The 18,531-nt window shown below is 32.7% G+C and overlaps 1 protein-coding gene across 4 annotated transcripts in view; it reads right to left on the bottom strand.

Moving 5' to 3' along the window:
- REPTOR (repressed by TOR) overlaps nt 1–18,531 on the bottom strand; it is a 72,745-nt gene that overhangs the window by 43,082 nt on the left and 11,132 nt on the right. For 2 of the 4 annotated variants that reach the window (XM_072538009.1, XM_072538011.1), the window contains exon 2: nt 17,640–18,054. In XM_072538009.1, coding sequence (XP_072394110.1) covers nt 17,640–18,042 — 403 coding nt within the window. In that variant the 5' untranslated portion in view covers nt 18,043–18,054. The remainder of the gene's footprint in view (nt 1–17,639; nt 18,055–18,531) is intronic. The other 2 variants (XM_072538010.1, XM_072538012.1) reach the window with 1 other exon arrangement.

Here is an 18,531-nt window from a genome sequence, read left to right as displayed (position 1 = left end):
CAGTTGAAGACTTGCTGGGGAATGTATCCTTTGACTTCTATCAGCTCGGAAAACGTTTTGATGTAAACCTCAGCTGCTTTCACATCCGAACGCTGCCTCGCCATGCCTGACGATGGAGTAAATGCCGGTACTTTTTCTAAAGTAGTCAAACCGACTGGCTTTAAACGAGTCTTCCGATTCATCATTTGAGAAAGTGTGTGGGATCTGCTTCAGCAAATCTTCGTAAATCGCTCGTGCCTTCTCACATATGATGCTTTGTGTTAAGGTTCCTCCTTGAAGCTGCTTCTTTGTCATCCACACCATTAGTAGTTTCTCCATCTTTTCATGGAGAGAAGTCCGGAGCTTAGAAATTATTGTAACGCCCTTAGCTGGCATTACCTCCTTCCGTTTAAGTACAGTACATATCATTAATGTGGTACGCCCGTACATCCTCGCCAAGTCAGTTACTCTTACACCTTACTCATGTTTTTCAATGATTTCACGTTTTAGTTCAATAGACATCATCTTCTTCTTCGAACCCATGGTTGTAAAAATAAATGTAATATTGTAATGTACAAAAAGCACAAAACGCGAACCCAACTTATCAACAATACTTCGAAAACGAGGGAAACAAGCAAAGCAGACAGACTAAGGTCTATAGTAAAAATTTACACATTGTAAATTACACCGACATCGAGAGTGCAATATGTTTAGTATTCTAATCCGAATTTTTATCGGATTTAACTTCCAATGACCATTTAATTTGTCGGTCCAAGTAATAGTCATGTAGAGACCCGTAAAATGATTTTTATGGCGAGGCCGTAAAGATCTATTACCAGTAAAACTACCTTTTATTTACAAAGTAAATTAGAAATAGTCAAATAAGAGGTATGAATTTGAATAAAAACCGATTCCTCATATCATGCTCTCATCTAAAAGCAAAATATCGCTCGCTCCGCGGCTCGTACAGCTTGTCAAATTTAAGGTGATACTTGACAAATTTGTCCACTTGCGTAGAAAATTAAGTGAGAACGCATTCGGAGGAAAAGAGATACATAATGCGCTCGGTCTCTTCGCCTCGTTGGTACACTCCGTACTACAAGTTTACAGAGAGTGACCTTATTTATTAATGGAACTTCTATGATATATCTATATTGTATGTTATTTTGACTTTTCAATTTTTCCTTCGGAAATTTTTCTCAAAATACAAAATATTTTGTTTTTGTTGCTTGGTAAAAAAATTCTTCTAATAATTATATTTTATTTGACTCATTAATATTGACCATTCAGTCATGTTGAAGCGGAAGTTTTTTCGAAAACTTCTATAAATGTCTCGTTCTGTAATTTTATAAGAGGAATATTGGCAGAGATGAAAGCTTTACATTTGCGTTACAGTAAACTGTATAAGAATAAAAGAACAGTAGTTCTAAATTTTAGTAAGTCATAAATATTTTAATCTGTTGTTTATTTCTTTACAATAGAATAATACCAGCCCCGTTGGGATGGCTGTCAACATCCGGTATTTAGGTACTAAACTGTATAACTTTATTAACTTAATTATTAACTAAGGAGATTTTGTAGAAATATATCGTATAAAATATATCTCAAATAGTGAGTGAGTTGCCAATATGAATAAGTCAGATAAAATAAAATTATTAGAAGAATTTTTTTACCAAGTAACAAAAACAAAATTTGTTTAATTTATTGGTATTTCGTATTTTGAGTTAACGATTTCCAAAGTGGAACTCGAAACTTCAAAATAAACTTATTTTAAACTAAAATTGTGGCTTATTCCCAATAAAAATAGTAAATTACATTATTATGCCACAAGAAAATAGCCTAAGAATAATTTTTATTTTAAATAAAAACACACACACACACACACACACACACACACACACACACACACACACACACACACACACACACACACACACACACACACACACACACACACACACACACACACAAGCGTACAACCCAGCTCCTACAGAGATATGTGTGTTAACCATTCCTTCATTTCGTCTTTTCTACACCCCATAGTGGGACATTTTTGCACTTGGACATTCTGGTATGATGCATTGTCTATAACCAATACACTACGGGCTGGTATATTAGGAATAAGTTTTTCATGAATCCATTTTTTATAATTATTATAGTTCATTTCGCTATGATAATCTCCAGACTTCGTACCAAATTTAAATGTCAAACATGCGTTTTTTATGAACCTTATTTTGCCGCCGGCGTGAACAATAATTAGCCTTTGCCCTTTGGACACTGGCTTGTGCAAACCTTCGGTGGTATTGTCTCCCCAGTATCTGTCATGGGTATGACAGGAATGAATATAAGTTTCATCCATGTAAATTATGGGCCGATTTTCTTCCCTATATTGTTTAATGTTTCTGAGAAACTTCCTCCGGGGCACCTGTGTATCGGGTTTTTCCATTAGGATTTTCCTGTTATTCTACGCTTTCTTTCATCGAAATCCAATATCTCTCATCACTTTTCTCAAAGTTTCATGCAACCCTGTATAAATATTGTCTTCATTAATTTTTTTTGTTATATGTCGCAATGTAGGAACTCGTTTTTCCGTGACATAATAATTTATTATTATACGCCGAAGTAAACCTTTGTCAAAATCGCCCAAGTTGGATTTTGGAGCAGATCTCATTCTTTTGTTGGGCATCGAAAATGATGTAGAAGCACCTTCTTCTGTATTTTTCATTTCACGAGAGATTCGTTTTATAGTGGCTATACTTACTCCCGTTGCTAAGGAAGCACGCACTTGATCTTTTTTAAAATCTTTTAACATGCGGATTTTGCATCGCTTCTCTCTGCATAAAAATAATTACATTTGCTATTACCTCCCTCGTTTGTCCAGACAAGACTGCCTTCTAATTTTGAATGAAAATTCATGTTTATAATTTAAAATACTTAACAATAATTATTTAAAAAGTCAAATCTATTGTAATACGATATTTCTTCAACACACAGTAACTTTAAACATAAGTAAAATAAAAAAAACTTTGTCGCAGACTATACAAGTACCTTGCACTTTGAAGGGCCAAGAAATAATAAGGAAAAAGTGTGTTGTGGTCGAATGCGCATCGTGGGTGGAGCCTAATTTCAAAATCGGCCAAGTATCACGTTAAATTTGACAAGCAATATCTCAAAACACTCGTATATTAGAGCGCTCGTATATCGAGGCACAGTATATTGCTTAAAAAGAATCTTTTTAAGCATTCTTTTTAAGCAGTAAGAATTCTTTTTAAGCAATATACTGTGAGGTACCAATGTACTTTAAAATGCCCTCTCGTCGTCGAGTCTACGCCGAACGCCTACCTGCTAAACCAGACTCACCTCTGTCATCCAGCGATCCGGACCGGAAGTGGAATGGCCGCTGTAAGGCCGGCCAAATATTATTTACATGTCAGATACAGGAAAGCTCTATAAACTAAGGTACTTCTGATAATCACCTTCCCCGTTAAGGAATACAGTCACTCGCACTTCTGAATTTCAAGATAATCTTCAAACCAAACTGAATATCAAGATGTTATTATTATTTTTTATCTATATGTATTATATATTTTGTCTCCAGCTGTTGTGTCAAGATATATAAGTTGTATAAATTAATTTAATTAAATAAAAAAATTTTGGACGGCAGAATCATTAAAACACAATATATTAAAATTGTAACAGCCTTTATAGGGTCCTATTAGAGAGAGTGTGTCGTACTTTATAGTGACTCGCATTGGCAACCTTTTCATCATTTAAAAATTTTAAACTTTTAAGTGTCTTAGAATCCAAATTTTGCTATTTAAAATCAGTCCTGTTGATAAAAACAAAATGCAATAGTTTTTTTTAATATTCCAAAAGTTTCGATATAATGACAAAAGTAATTTCAAAACGTAATTCAAATAAGAAAAATAAAACTTTGACTGTTATATTAAAGTTTAACAACGCCGAATATTTAATATTATTTAACGTTATTTCCACAAGTTATCAAACAATTTAGGAAAACACATAATTTTTAAATAAACACATTTTTCGTCAAAAACGATATTGATTTAAACTACATACAAGTATATTTTTTAACAGTTTAAAATTCTGAGACACGTTGTTGACCTTACAACAGGAACAATAGTTATGTGTTTGCCAAGGCTGCAAATTAGCTATTTTAAATCTGATGTTTCCCGACAAGGTTAGACCATGGCAGTAAACTTCAAAATGAGATAGTAGAATTTTGTGCGTGTAGAGAGTATAGATTTTTTCATATAACATGGAAAAAACATGTTACGAGTAAAACAAACGAGAAGTAAAGAAAAAATGCATAATAAAAGCAGTAATGGCCAAAAGTAAACTCTAAATGAAGAATTATTATGTTTAACAATAAAATGAATAAAACATTATCAACTAATAGCGAGTATTTAATATAAATAGAAGACTTTTATTTTTTAGTTTAGGTAAGTTAGTAAGTTTAGGTATCTACGATCGGTTTTACAACACAACGAGGAAATACATGGACGGATGGAATGATGTACGGCACTGAAAGTTGGAATTAAGTATAGGCGTGGCTACAGCGGGTTCCGCGGGTGCCACGGCACCCACACTATCTTTCGAGGGGTGCAAAAATTGGGATCGTTCATTGCCAAAAACAAATAATCTGTAAACATTTTGAGTAATATTAAATAAACGAGATATGTAATACGGGCTTTTACAGTTTCGCAACGATATATAAACATTTGGTATGTCCGCTAGGACATACCATAAGACAGAAAGACGACAGATGGAATATGATGATTATATACTGGACAGATGATTATATACTGGAGACCATATAGTTACAAACGAAAAAGAGGAAGGCCACAAATGCGATGGTCAGATGACTTAAAGAAACACGCAGGCCCGAAGTGGATACGAACTGCCTACAATAGAGACGTGGAAGAAGGAAGAGGAGGCCTATGTCCAAAATTGGACAGCAAGGGCTGTATAGATAGATAGATAGATATAAACATTTATATATAATATTAACAGACTTTGTGGTAGTTTTGATTCTCCCCGTATTTCAAGATTCCATGTACAAGAGTGCCGCTGTGTTAAAGGCTAATTTACAAGACGAGCCATCTGCGAAATAACACCAGACGTGTGTGTGAGATAAGGGACGAATTCCATCTACAAAGTCATAGTCGAGTTTTATCTCTGAAACCACACAGATGTGTATGTGTGTGGATTAAGTGTACCAGACACTTCGTTTCGGTCTTGTGACCAAGACAGTCGTTAAAATGCAGTTGGGGTACTTAAACTTTTTGTGGTTCCTATACGTCGGTGAAGACGTCTTTTTGGATAAAGTACAAGTATAAAGTCTTTGGGTAAAGTACAATACACTATTTATCTTGTTGCTGCATATATCAAGTACGTTTACTTGGTATATAGATTTCATATTTGTATAGAACTTTATCTGAGTTGTGCCGCGATGGCGATTAAACGATGGTAATTGAACATTTTGCATTTGTTTTGTTTTATTTACTGTATTCTATATTTGTATTTTGTTAACACCGATTATATTTCATGTGTGTTTTGTATTAATAATTGTATTAATGATTGTATGCACCTCATTATTAATTTGTTTTTTACAACGTTGACATATGTATCCGTAATTAGGTTGTTTTTTTGTAATATTATTAATTTGTCTTTTATCTTTTTATGTATAGTATGTTTGCTGCTATGGTAGGTTTGTCTTTTAGTTGTTAAATACGTCGTAGTTGTCGCTTTGTTTGATCCATTAGTGTTGTATCCCTTAAATGATTATCTTTTTGGTGTCGTTTCATATTAACTAATATTTAAGTTTGTATAAACTCTTGTTTAGTTATAATTGTATGTTTGCTTATGTATATTTATGTTTGATTTCACTTCTTTTTAAAATAGACTTTTATATAGTCCTCTGGCTTTCATTTTTTTATTTTAATCTACATACCCAATGCGGAGGGAAGAAACCAGCGAGTTCTAGATTGAACATAATATCTTCTCTTCACTTTGTGATGACCCCAATTGTTATATTGAGGTCATCGTATGTGCAGAACGCAACACGGGCTACCGTTGGTATTTTAAAATTGAAAGCGGGCATACAAAATTTTGCTTGAAGAAAATATTGAGGACCATAGATTAATTAGTTTTGATAAACGCCTAACAGTTAAAAGAGCTCTATGCATTTATCGGAGGACTTTTAATATTTTTTTTTGTTTAAGGTGAATATTATTTACTTACATTAAAAACAAACTAATCAATAGTAATTATACTATAGATAGGGTTCTATTCGTTTTTGTTTCAGCTTTTTAACACTCTCGCTGCGCATGACTCCGATCGGAGTCAAAGTGGTCCTTTGCTAGGTGCGCACGACTCCGATCGGGGACAGTAACCCCTTGATTTTTACGGTATATTTTACTTAGCACGACGCTGATGTTAGTTAATGTTTGTCAGGGTGTGAGTGAGGACTTAAAGTGTTAAAAATGTTTACCAGTTCTTTGCTGTGGTAGTTTCGTGATTCAAAATGGCGGAAAGTATGACGGGCCCTTGAAAGTGTGAAAAACAAGAAATATTCCTACCTCCAGACATAGTATTTCAAAAATTCCTATGGTTAAAAAGGGACGAACAAAGATAATGCGTTGCAAAATATACTTCGAAAACAAAATTAGAACGCAGACAACATAATCACTGCGAAAAATGTCCTGATCAACCCGGATTTTGTGTGGAAAGTTTTAAAATTGCTCATATGTGAATCGAAATCAAATTATTATGTGAATCTTTATGTATTTTATAGAATAAATAAACTAAACCGTTATATAATTATTTTTCTAGAAAAATGTTCAATTTGCCTTGTGCCGATCGGAGCCAGTCAGCGATACACTAGAAATTCTTAGCCGGGTGCACATAACTCAAAAATTTAAATCACATTTTATAAATAAATATATACTTTTAATACTATTATGTATTTTAATATCAATTACAATATTTTAGAAAAAAGTTATTTCCTGTCGCTCCTGGGTAATACCTCTCGAAAAAAGTCAGCAGCGAATGTGTTAATCGTTTCTTTTTTTTTTTTTTTTCATTAATTTTTTAATAGATTTTATTCTTTGATTACTTAAATTAACTTACTATACGGGCCATCTCAAATATTTATAATTTTAAATGTTTTTAGTGTGGATTTATTTAAGATTTAGTGTTTTATAATCAGATATCTCTATTAGATAGACATATATAAGTTAAAAAAAGGATAGGGAACATCCTTCAAACATGATAGGAAACCATAATACTGTGCCCGATGACCCTTGCTTAGAATAACTAAAAGAAAGATTAGAAAGATCTTCTATAAAAACAAACGTAACTTGTTTCAAAAATTTACTCTTCTAACAAATATATTTTGAATTTAAAAAACTATTTCAAAAAATTGTAAAATGTTTTTCATATACGAAAATATCATTGTTGGAAATTTAAAAAATATATATGGGAGGGGGGCGCGATTTTCAGCATTGGAACCCACACTAAAAGAACCTGGCTACGCCTATGGAATTAAGTAATGAAATAAAGTAACGAATTTATATTAAGGAAATGGGAATGGGAATAATAAGATAAATAACGAGAATAAAACAAAAAAGTTAATTTGTAAAATTTGAAGAAAAACTAAAAATATCTCGGAAAGTAATGAGTTTAGAGTAAAGAGTATCATAAATAATATTTTGAAAAAATAAAATATAGAGTTGTATATTTAAAAAATATGAGAAAATCATAATTTTCTTTTGTAATTCACCCTGTATACGAATATTTGTCGAAAATTACAACATATATGTAGTTTACCTTATTGTGTAAAATGAATACTTATTTACTCCCTCTTTATTTGTTTATTTCATAGCGATGTCGAAATAAAAATGGTCATAACTCGTTAAATACCCTGTATAGTACCTAGTGTCAAACCCCATATTGTAAGAACGGCGATTATGAGAGGAATTAAATATGAGAAAATACGCAGGGTTCCTCAGAAATGAAAGTCCTTGATGACAGTAGTAGTTAACGCAGATGAGACAATGTGCCTCACATTTAAAGAAGAAGAAAAATTAAAAATATTTGAAAGAAAAATCTCCAGAAGAATTATGGTCCCGATAAGAATGGAAAACAGAGAAATGAGAAGAAGAATGAACCATGAAATAGGAGACATGAGATCTATTACAATTGTATCTTTTTATTTTCTTATAGGTACTCCAGTAGTCAGAGACGAAAATGTCACTTAACTTCTAAAAATCATACGAACAACCTAAATTTTGCTGAGAATGTCAATTTTGGGATCCCAAAAAATTTGCATAAAAGTTGACCACTCCTACCCCCGGGCTTCCCCCTAAAACCACCCCTCGTAGGGGAAAAAACAGAAAAATCGATTTACCAAGAATCTGTTGCGTATAAAAAAATGTTTCAAATAAAAAATGTAATAATAAAGAAGGAAACTTTATATCTGAATCATTTCCAATAACAAAGGGACTTAAACAAGGATGTTGTCTATCTCCGACCTTATTTAAAATATATATTCAATCATCGCTAGAGCAGTGGAGGAAACAAGTATCCGGAATGGGAATAGACATAGGCGATGGTAAATGTCTAAGAACTTTATTTTTCGCAGATGATCAGGTAGTCGTAGCGAATGATGAGGAAGACATGGACTACATGTTTAGAAAACTAAAGAAAGAATATGAAAAATAGGGGCCTCAATATGAATGTGTCAAAGACAGAGTATCTTAATATAGGAGATGATGAAGAAGATCCAGAGTTAGAAATTAGAAGAAAAAGAATAGAAGTAGTAGAAATGGATTTTCTAAGGAGAGCGTGTGGTGTATCCAAAAAAGAATATATCAGGAATGAAGATATTAGAAGGACAAATACTGTATATTCCAGTGTAGACAGAATTGAAACGAGACAACTAGTGTGGTATGGTCACGTGAAGCGAATGAATGAAGATATATGGCCAAAGAAAGCTTTAAATTACATACCACAACAAAGACGAAGAAGGGGAAGGCCTTCAGTTGCCTGGGAAGAAAATGTACGGTACATAATGAGATATATAGCCATCAAAGAAGACGAATGGATGGACAGAAAACGATGGCGGTCGAAATGCGAGAAGCGGCAGAGGCTGTAGGAACCTCGCTTATACAGATTGAACGAATTTAAAACGGAACATACGAAATCAATGTATTTCGGCTCAACTCCGCTCTAGGTGGTTGGCCAACAAAAGGTTGTCAAAAAATTATATTATAAAAATCCAATACTTCAGCGGGCTGCTGGATTCTGAATTCATTCAAGAACAAGTCAAAACTCCACCCAAATAGGTTGCCTAGAATCACTGTGAAAACTAGACTACACAAGCAGTTATTATGCTGTCAAACCACTTATCGCTTCCTTATAGTCCAAGAGATAGAGCCGAAATTTTGAACTGATCAGTAATATGACATTTCTCTATTGAAATATATTCATTGTAACTGGGTTAAGACTTTGCCTTACAGGCGGACGCCCCTCGTGGTACAGGGGGTGGCTATACAGGGATGAAGTTGTAATTTTTTTCAGAAAAATTAACGATCGATAATATGGCTGAAAATTTGCCCAGAGTAAGATCTTGGTATAACCAGACGAAATCCCAAAGGGCGGACGCGAGAGTGGATACATAAGGGGTGGCGGACAGGGGTGAAATTGCAATTTTTTGGGGAAAAATTAACGATAAGTAATATGTCCGCCATTTTCATGGCTCATTATTTAGCCCCTAAAATTTCTAAATCCAAAAGGGCGGACAGCTGGGTTGGTACAGAGAGCCATAAAACGGGAGCCATAAAACGGGGTCAAATGTACCACTTGCCTGCGCATTTTAGGTCTCGGTAACAATTTTCAAACTGATTTTATTATGATATTTTTATACCGATTGATTTGAAAATTTGTATGCTCACTTCTGTTACTATTCTGAGAAGCATTAAGTAGAGTTTTCCTCAAAATTTTCCAAAAAAATTTCCGTAAATGAAAATTTTCGTAATTTTTTGAGGTAAAATCTAATTTATAGAATCCTTTCGATTTTCTGTAAGTTATACCATGATTTTTTTCCAAAAATTTTCAAACGATTTTTCCGATAAGAAAAAAAAATTAGAAAAACTTTTCTAATAAAACATTTGATAAAACTCTACGTCATCGTCTGAATCTTTTATAGAATATTTTGTAGTTTTAAAATGATATTATGATAATGTTTTTTTTTTTCAAACTATTTATTTAGATTTACTTTACAAATCACATTTTTTTCTTAAATATAAATATTTTACGAATTAATTTTTAATTGAATAAATGTTTGATATTTGATATTTTATTAAATTAAAGTAATTTTATAATGTTAACTATTAAATATTGTTGGTATAACAAATAGTAATTTTACTTATTTTTTATTACAATAAAAAGGTTTTTAAATTTATATTGCATAAATAATGGTTGTTCAGATATAAGAAAAATTTTATTTATTATTACATTAATAATCAAATACAAAATATATTATTTCTATTTATCAATAGGTAAAATTCAATTTGTAGAATTCCTTTAACATTTTACAAATAATTATTAATAAAAATCAATTTAATAGTGGAATTATCAATTTTTTAAGTTGTGAAATTTACTTTGTACTTAGATATTTTCAATATTTTTTTTAACTGTCAAATTGATTGAATTTTTTTTTTCATTAGTTAATTATAATTTTACAAATTCTGTTTGGACATTAATTTTGCATGATTATTATTTTAAAATATTAAAATAATAATGATGCGCGTTCCATTAGATCAGTAATTCTAGACGCATGCGCTAAATGTAATAAGTATCAAGATGCTTTTATCCAACTTGGTGAAACTGACTTCGATTGTAATGAAGTTTTTGAAACCTTAGAAACTTTCATATGTCACTTATATGGAACAGGACTGACGAGAACAATTCCAAAAAGAAAAGTAAACGATGTCAGATTTTCACTATTTAACCGGCAGTATAAGTTGCATGATATGAACAAGCCTTTAAAAAAAAAACTAAAAAATTTCGATGCTTCAAGCTTACCACCATGTCAAGATGAATTACACCAACATCTACTGCGAGCCCATTATATTTCAAATATTTGGACAAATGCTCATAAAAAAGTACCAACAGAATTGATTGTTGAAGAACATGGTTGGGAGTTTGAAGATGAAACATATAAATTCAAATGGTTTAGTGGACCTCAGATGCCAGAATCAATTCGAGAAGTAGTGATTGAAAATGAAGCAGATAATGAATGTGATATTATTGAAAGTGAAAGTGACGAAGATGATGAATGTGATGACATCAGTGAGAGTGAGAAAAATGACGAAATTTTTAAAGTTTTTCTAAATTTTTTTTTCTTATCGGAAAAATCGTTTGAAAATTTTTGGAAAAATTCATGGTATAACTGACAGAAAATCGAAAGGATTCTACAAATTAGATTTTACCTCAAAAAATTTCGAAAATTTTCATTTACGGAAATTTTTTTGGAAAATTTTGAGGAAAACTCTACTTGACGCTTTTCAGAATAGTAACAGAAGTGAGCATACAAATTTTCAAATCAATCGGTATAAAAATATCATAATAAAATCAGTTTGAAAATTGTTACCGAGACCTAAAATGCGCAGGCAAGTGGTACATTTGACCCCGTTTTATGGCTCTCTGTACCAACCCAGCTGTCCGCTCTTTTGGATTTAGAGTTTTTAGGGGCTAAATAATGAGCCATGAAAATGGCGGACATATTACTTATCGTTAATTTTTCCCCAAAAAATTGCAATTTCATCCCTGTCCGCCACCCCTTATGTATCCACTCTCGCGTCCGCCCTTTGGGATTTCGTCTAGTTATACCAAGATCTTACTCTGGGCAAATTTTCAGCCATATTATCGATCGTTAATTTTTCCGAAAAAATTACAACTTCATCCCTGTATAGCCACCCCCTGTACCACGAGGGGCGTCCGCCTGTAAGGCGAAGTCTTAACCCAGTTACAATGAATATATTCCAATAGAGAAATGTCATATTACTGATCAGTTCAAAATTTCGGCTCTATCTCTCCGACTATTAAGCAAGCTCCTCTTTCCTTTAAAGGAGACAGATAGTTGAACGATATTTTATACAATGTCTATCACCGGGTATGGATTTATTTTTGTCCAAGTTTTATATTGGTCCACTATTTCAAATGCAGTTCAAACAGACATATATTAAATTGTATGTTCCGTTTTAAATTCGTTCAATTTGTATATATAAAAAATGTCCTCCTCCTCCTCTATCCTTTATCCTTCGTAAGGATGTGATGACGTTATGGTATTTGACGAATGTTTGCTATCCATTCTTCTCTCTCCTGGGCGCGGTGTGCTGCCTCTCAGACAGAGAGTAACCGGTAGCGCACTTTCCTCCTTGCCATCCGTCGAATACAATGCACATGATGTGTTCGCTGTATATATTGAATAACGTGGGAGAGATAATACATCCTTGACGAACACCTGCTTTTAGTTTAAAATTATCGGAGTATATGTTGTTGACTCTTACGTTTGCTGTGTTGATGATATACAGTTGTTTCAGTAGGTATATTAGATGTTCGGGGGTACCCATTTCTCTCAGTATTCCCCACATTTTATGCCATTTTACATTATCGAACGCTTTCGAGTAGTCGACGAAGCACAAATATGTTTCTAGATTAAATTATAATAAAAAATTTAGCTGAGATAATTTTGAAAAGTATTTATTTGCACTTTTTGTGTAAATTGAACCGTTCTCTCAGAAACAACTCTTGAAGCGACCGGCGACTGTGAATGTCATACGTGCTCGAAATCAATTTTAAATAAAATTTGTATCCACTCGACGGTAAAAATTTCATATCTTTTATTCAGAGTGTCCTATCGACAAAAATCATAATGCGTTTTAAAGGTGAAGAGTACTGCTTTCATATGCAATTTTTGCATTTGAAGTCCCAAATGAAGTCAGTTATTATAGAGGTAGTAAATAAATAACCGTTGCGCATGGAGTTTCTATTGAAAAAGTTTAATCTTCAAAACCTATAGCATGAAATTTCAGTTTTGAGTTTTGGCAACAAATCTGAGGCATTTGAGATAAGCCTAAAAAGCTGAATTTAGCTTTCACAATACAAACGATCAAAAACATTTAAAACTGCTTCTTTTCGATTACACAAGTACGTTTTTTAAAATTACACAATTTCAGCTACAAATTTCACCCAATTTCGTCTTTGTGGAAGCATTTCCCGTGGCGTGCGCTCGGTTGTAATGTGAACGTTTAAATTCAGCGTTTTTTATGCAGATGTATTTCAAATGCCTCATAATTGCTCTCAAAACTCAAAATCATGTTATACGTTTTGAAAATTAGGCTCTAACAATGGAAATTTTACAGCGAACGGTTACAGGAAGTGATAAATTTTTTTGTACCCGTGAAAATCGTAAAAAATGGCAAAAATCGCGCAACGTTTATTTATTTAACAGATTTGTAGAAACTGACTTATTTGCGCCAAAATACAAAAATTGCATACGAAAACTGCACTCTTCCTATTTAAAACGCATTATTGTTTTGGTAGACAGGACGCCCTGACCTGACCCTGAGAATTTTTATAGTCGAGTTGATAAAATTTTATTTAAAATTGATTTTGTGCGCGTAACTGACATTGAAAACCGCCGGTCGCTTCAAGCGTTGTTTACGAGAGAAGGTTCATTCTACACAAGAAGTACTAATAAACATTTTTGTTCAAACTTGTCTGAGCTACATTTTTTATTTAAAACATTTTTTTCTGCGGAGTACAGATTCTTGGTAAATCGATGCCCCCCCTACGAGGCGGCGGTTTTAGGGGGAAGCCAGAGGTAGGATTGGTAAAAATTTTTTCATCTTATTTGGTGTCCCAAAATAGACATTTTCAGCAAAATTCAGCTTGTTCGTCTCGTTTTTAGAGATCAAATCTCTCACGACTGGACCAGTGGCGTAACTACAATTCAGGAAGCCTGGGCTGAAGTAACCGAAGATAGTAACCTCTCCCCAATATAAGAAAAAGCTAAAATTTACCTCTATCTAAGAACTACCTAAAGATAACATGTTTGAAATTTAAAGATAAAATATAATAAAATTTATACCTATGCTATGCTAAAAATTACTTTTAATTAAATTAATCTTTCATTATCCAAACATTAAAGCAAGGGTTAACATTGATAACACAAGATTATTTTGTTAATATTGATACTTTAATTTATTTCTGAGTTTTTACTTACAAACATTTTTTTTTATTTTTATTTCTGAAAATTGTTTGATCACGTTGTCGAAGTTGATGTTGTTTGCTACTTCACGTTAAATCGAGAGCATTGCCAAACCATTTAGCCGGTTCTGGTCCATCGTAGACCGTAAATAGCTTTTTATAAGTTTCAATTTTGAAAAACTTCTTTCATTAGAAGCAATAGAGACACATACTGTTCCAAAGACATTTGGAACAGATTTCATCAGGTCCATATCAAGAATAAAGTGTACCACCTGCATTGTAGTCCAATTTCTGGCGTCTTCATTTATTCTTGCAGCTTTATATGGTGGCTAAGTCTTGTGAGTTCGTTAACAATTTCTTGTTTATCGAATTCTGTGTCACAATTATTGAGTAAATACTCGAGCTGAACGATTTTGAATTTTTCGAATACAGTCTCCATTCGTTACATTCTAGTTTGAAGCTCTTGGTGTAGCTTATTTAAACATTCAAGCATACATATTTTAGCTTCATCTTCGAGACAGTCCGGCATCTTCGGTTGTTTCTCCAGGCATTATCTTTTTTAAACGTCTCCTACGTTTTTTTTTTCTAGGGAGAGATTTCTCCGAAGCAAACTGGAGAGATTTCGTGACCAACTCATATCGACTGTCTTCCAAAAGATTTTCAAACTTCGGAGTTTTAATACGACGTTTTTAAGGCTTAAACACTCCGTCTGTAAATACCTCTCTTGACTGTTTATTTCTTGCAAAATGTACCCTCATAAATGAAGGAATCCAAGAAATTTGAAATCACAAATAGTCGAGAGTAAAATTTCAGCAGAGCCCCGTGTTTTCCTTAATAATATTTTTCTTGGCGCCACACAATTATTCTGTAACTTGAACTAATTTATCAAAATGTTTCAAAATAGGTTTCACAGCTTCGTGATTGGCACTCCATCTAGTGTCAGATAGCTGTTTTACAGATACACCTGATATATAACTACAATTAAACTACCATTAAAATCTCCCATCTATGTGGAGAGGACGAGAAGAAATTATATACACTTTCGAAAGTTGCAAAAAAACGTTACACAGCTAGGGTCGATTGCAAATGCATGAACTCCACACAAATTAAGATAATGGTTTGCACAAGGCTTGATTTTGCTATTTTTTCCTTGGTCCTTGCTTGGTCACCCATATGGATGCCTGACATAGTGAATTTCATTATCATAGCCTTGACTCCTACACAATTGTAGATGCAAGCCATCATTTTCAAGTGGATCTATCATATCATTGCTTATTCAATATTTGAATAAGCTTTTTATGTGACTGCAACGTGTAATACACTGCTCACAATTGTTTTTTATAAAAGAAAACATAAAGTAAACGATAAAACTATTTTATGTTATGTACCAGAGTGTAGTTTTATATGTTTAAATTTTTTTTTTCGTAATTTCTTAATTTTTATGCCAATTTGCAGGCTCCACATATCAGAGGATTAGTTATTTTTTAAACTTTTTATAATAAAGTATTTCAGTAGTCAAAGAAAGATCCACCTTTAAATTTTCACCATTATTTTAATTTCAAGTTCGTCGGTTCTTCAGATTCCCAAAAAGTTGCTTAGATGATCGAATAGGCGTTTCAAAAAACCAGTAGCGCAATACAGGAACCTTTCGAGAATAATGCGGAAAGTTTATGTTCAAGGTTTTTAGTATTTTAGTACATATTTCCCTAGTTATTATAATAACAATAAAACAATATTATCAATGTTTTGGCGATTGTGATTATTTACATATTCAGTAAATTTAAATAAATAAATTATGTTCACTTGAAAAAACACAACCGTTCATACGTTAGATATACAGAAAAATGATAAAAATGCTAATTTTTTAATTAACCCATATTTTTAAATTTAGAATGTTTTTATTTAAAAAAGAGAAAAAGATTAAAAACAGTTTTAATTTGTAATTTACAAACATATCTGATGTAATAACTAACCAAGTAATGTCAGCAATAACACTCTGAAAGGAATATCAATATCCATATTTATAAAAAAATAAAATCAATATTGTGTGAGGATAAAAAGAGAAAATAATTACTGATAATGTAAAGGGGAACGTTTTTATAAAATATTTGCTTTTATTTGCTACTTATATTAGAGAGATCCAGGCATCCACGAATTTCTAAATTGTTGCTTGATTTTTATTCATTACCATACATACTATTCAATGGGTAAACGTTTACTTATCATCATTATCTTGTTTGAAACTACTTCATTAATGATTTAGCACTGATATCCCTTTCAACCACCAATTTCTGGAAGCTGTTTTCCGAATACGTTTTAGAAACAAACACAAGCCCACTCCTCGACCCTCCATGTTAACTAAGAGGGACCTATACTACATTCAACACCAACATAAGCTCGAAGTCACAGTTTCAAACACGTGATCGGTGGGTGTGTCGTGTCGTCAAAACTTGTTATTGGTTTATTAATTTCTAACCAATGGCAAAATGCGACAACACGACACACACTCCAATCACGTGTCTGAAACTCTGCCCTCGAGCTTATCTTACGATTGAACAAACTATAGTAACTTTCAAAGAGAGAATAAACCCAGTGTTAAGTGCTCCCAACGATGTTCTGAATTTCTGGAGGGACTTTAGACGAGGTTTATTACATACAGCTAATCAATGTCGTCAATCCGTAAGAAGTAGTACTCGTCAACCATGGATCGGTAAATAAACATGGGAAATTATAGAAAAAAGAAGGCAAATTAATAAATGAATGGAAAAGAAAAGTATTTTTGAAGTGTGAAAGCCATCCTCACAGCTATGGTCAAATTTATAAAGTACCACTACTAAAGAGGGATCTCATTGGTAAAAAATATATGTTTTCTTTAAAAGTTAAAAAAACTTTCTTTGTAAGAAGTTAGTAAGCGCTACCATAACGGAACGAATCGAAAAATAAAATACACGAAGAAAAATTAATAATACGGATCACGTCTGGCGGAATAGAGTTTCTAAATGTTGTATTCTGTTATGTGAGATCAGTTCTCACAGTAGATAAGTGTTCTTGATATTTTTCGTAACTCATTGTGAAGTATTGATAAAATTTGTTTCGATGATCGATTAAATCAGGAAATAAAGTAGCAAATTCAGTTTCCGTGTTTAACTTTTTACAAATTCCTTGAATTTATTTATTATTGGCTATATAGGCGTATCCAATTCCTTGGACTGCAAAAGTCTAAACCAAGAAGACGTGTTAAGACTAGTTAAGAGTAAGAAAAAGAAATATTGCTAAATTAAAGTCAAAATTAAAATATTAAGTGTTAAGTGCATTTACATAAGTTAGTCTAGTATTAAGAATAATAAATAAAAATAATTTACCATTTTTACCTAATAAGTTTTCATCATTAGCATTTAACTCAGCTAGAGTGGGTCCTTGTATCAGATCAGCTTTATCAACTTGAAAAATATCATCCTCATCCATGTGTATGAAGGCTTCAGACTTGAGCATTTCGTCACTGTTGATTAATCTGTTAAATGACCATGAACCTCCATCAAACATACTGTTAGGGGCTTGCATCTGAGCGTTTAAACCTACATCGGAGTATAATGGACTCTGCGAATTCTCAAAATCCAAGCCGAAATCTCGATAGTCCCCAGCATCTCTCCTTGAAGGGATGGGAACACTAGCTGACATGTTCATGGTCGTGTTATCATTATAGAGAGGTTCTTCTTTAATCGTAATTCCAGGATCCAAAAAGAAATCCTTGCCAAAATCACTCATTGTGGAAGAGCTCTGAAATAATTAAATATCTCTATAAAATATAAATATTTATATTGACACGTTATAATAAATATACCGGATTATAAAGTTTTTATAAGATATTTACTTCTCCTTTACTACTAAAATCTTATTTCATATCGATATATCTTTACGTAAAGAAAACTTTTTTTTACTCATTGAGAGTGTAAGAGTTACTCACGAATTATTAATTTGGACTGTTAGAGTGTTGGACTTATTCCTAAAATTAACCAACCATACTTAAAATGCCCTTTCTGTTTCATATATTATACAGTGTGACTACTATTTATAATAGGTTTGTTCCAACACGCCACTTTTGTACGGTTTTAAAACGGTCACGAAACTGTTTGTCATAGATTTTATACGCATGCTTCGACTTTGCACAGTTCGCTTACAATGCGAATAAGAAACGTGTTGGAACGGATTTTGACACTGACTTAAGGTCTGGTTATTTGTTTAAATTCTGACCAT

This window comes from Diabrotica undecimpunctata, chromosome 7, assembly GCF_040954645.1.
Source record: "Diabrotica undecimpunctata isolate CICGRU chromosome 7, icDiaUnde3, whole genome shotgun sequence".
NCBI lineage: Eukaryota > Metazoa > Arthropoda > Insecta > Coleoptera > Chrysomelidae > Diabrotica > Diabrotica undecimpunctata.
Note: the sequence above shows the minus strand (reverse complement) of the source record. Positions and strands in the feature narration are given on the sequence as shown.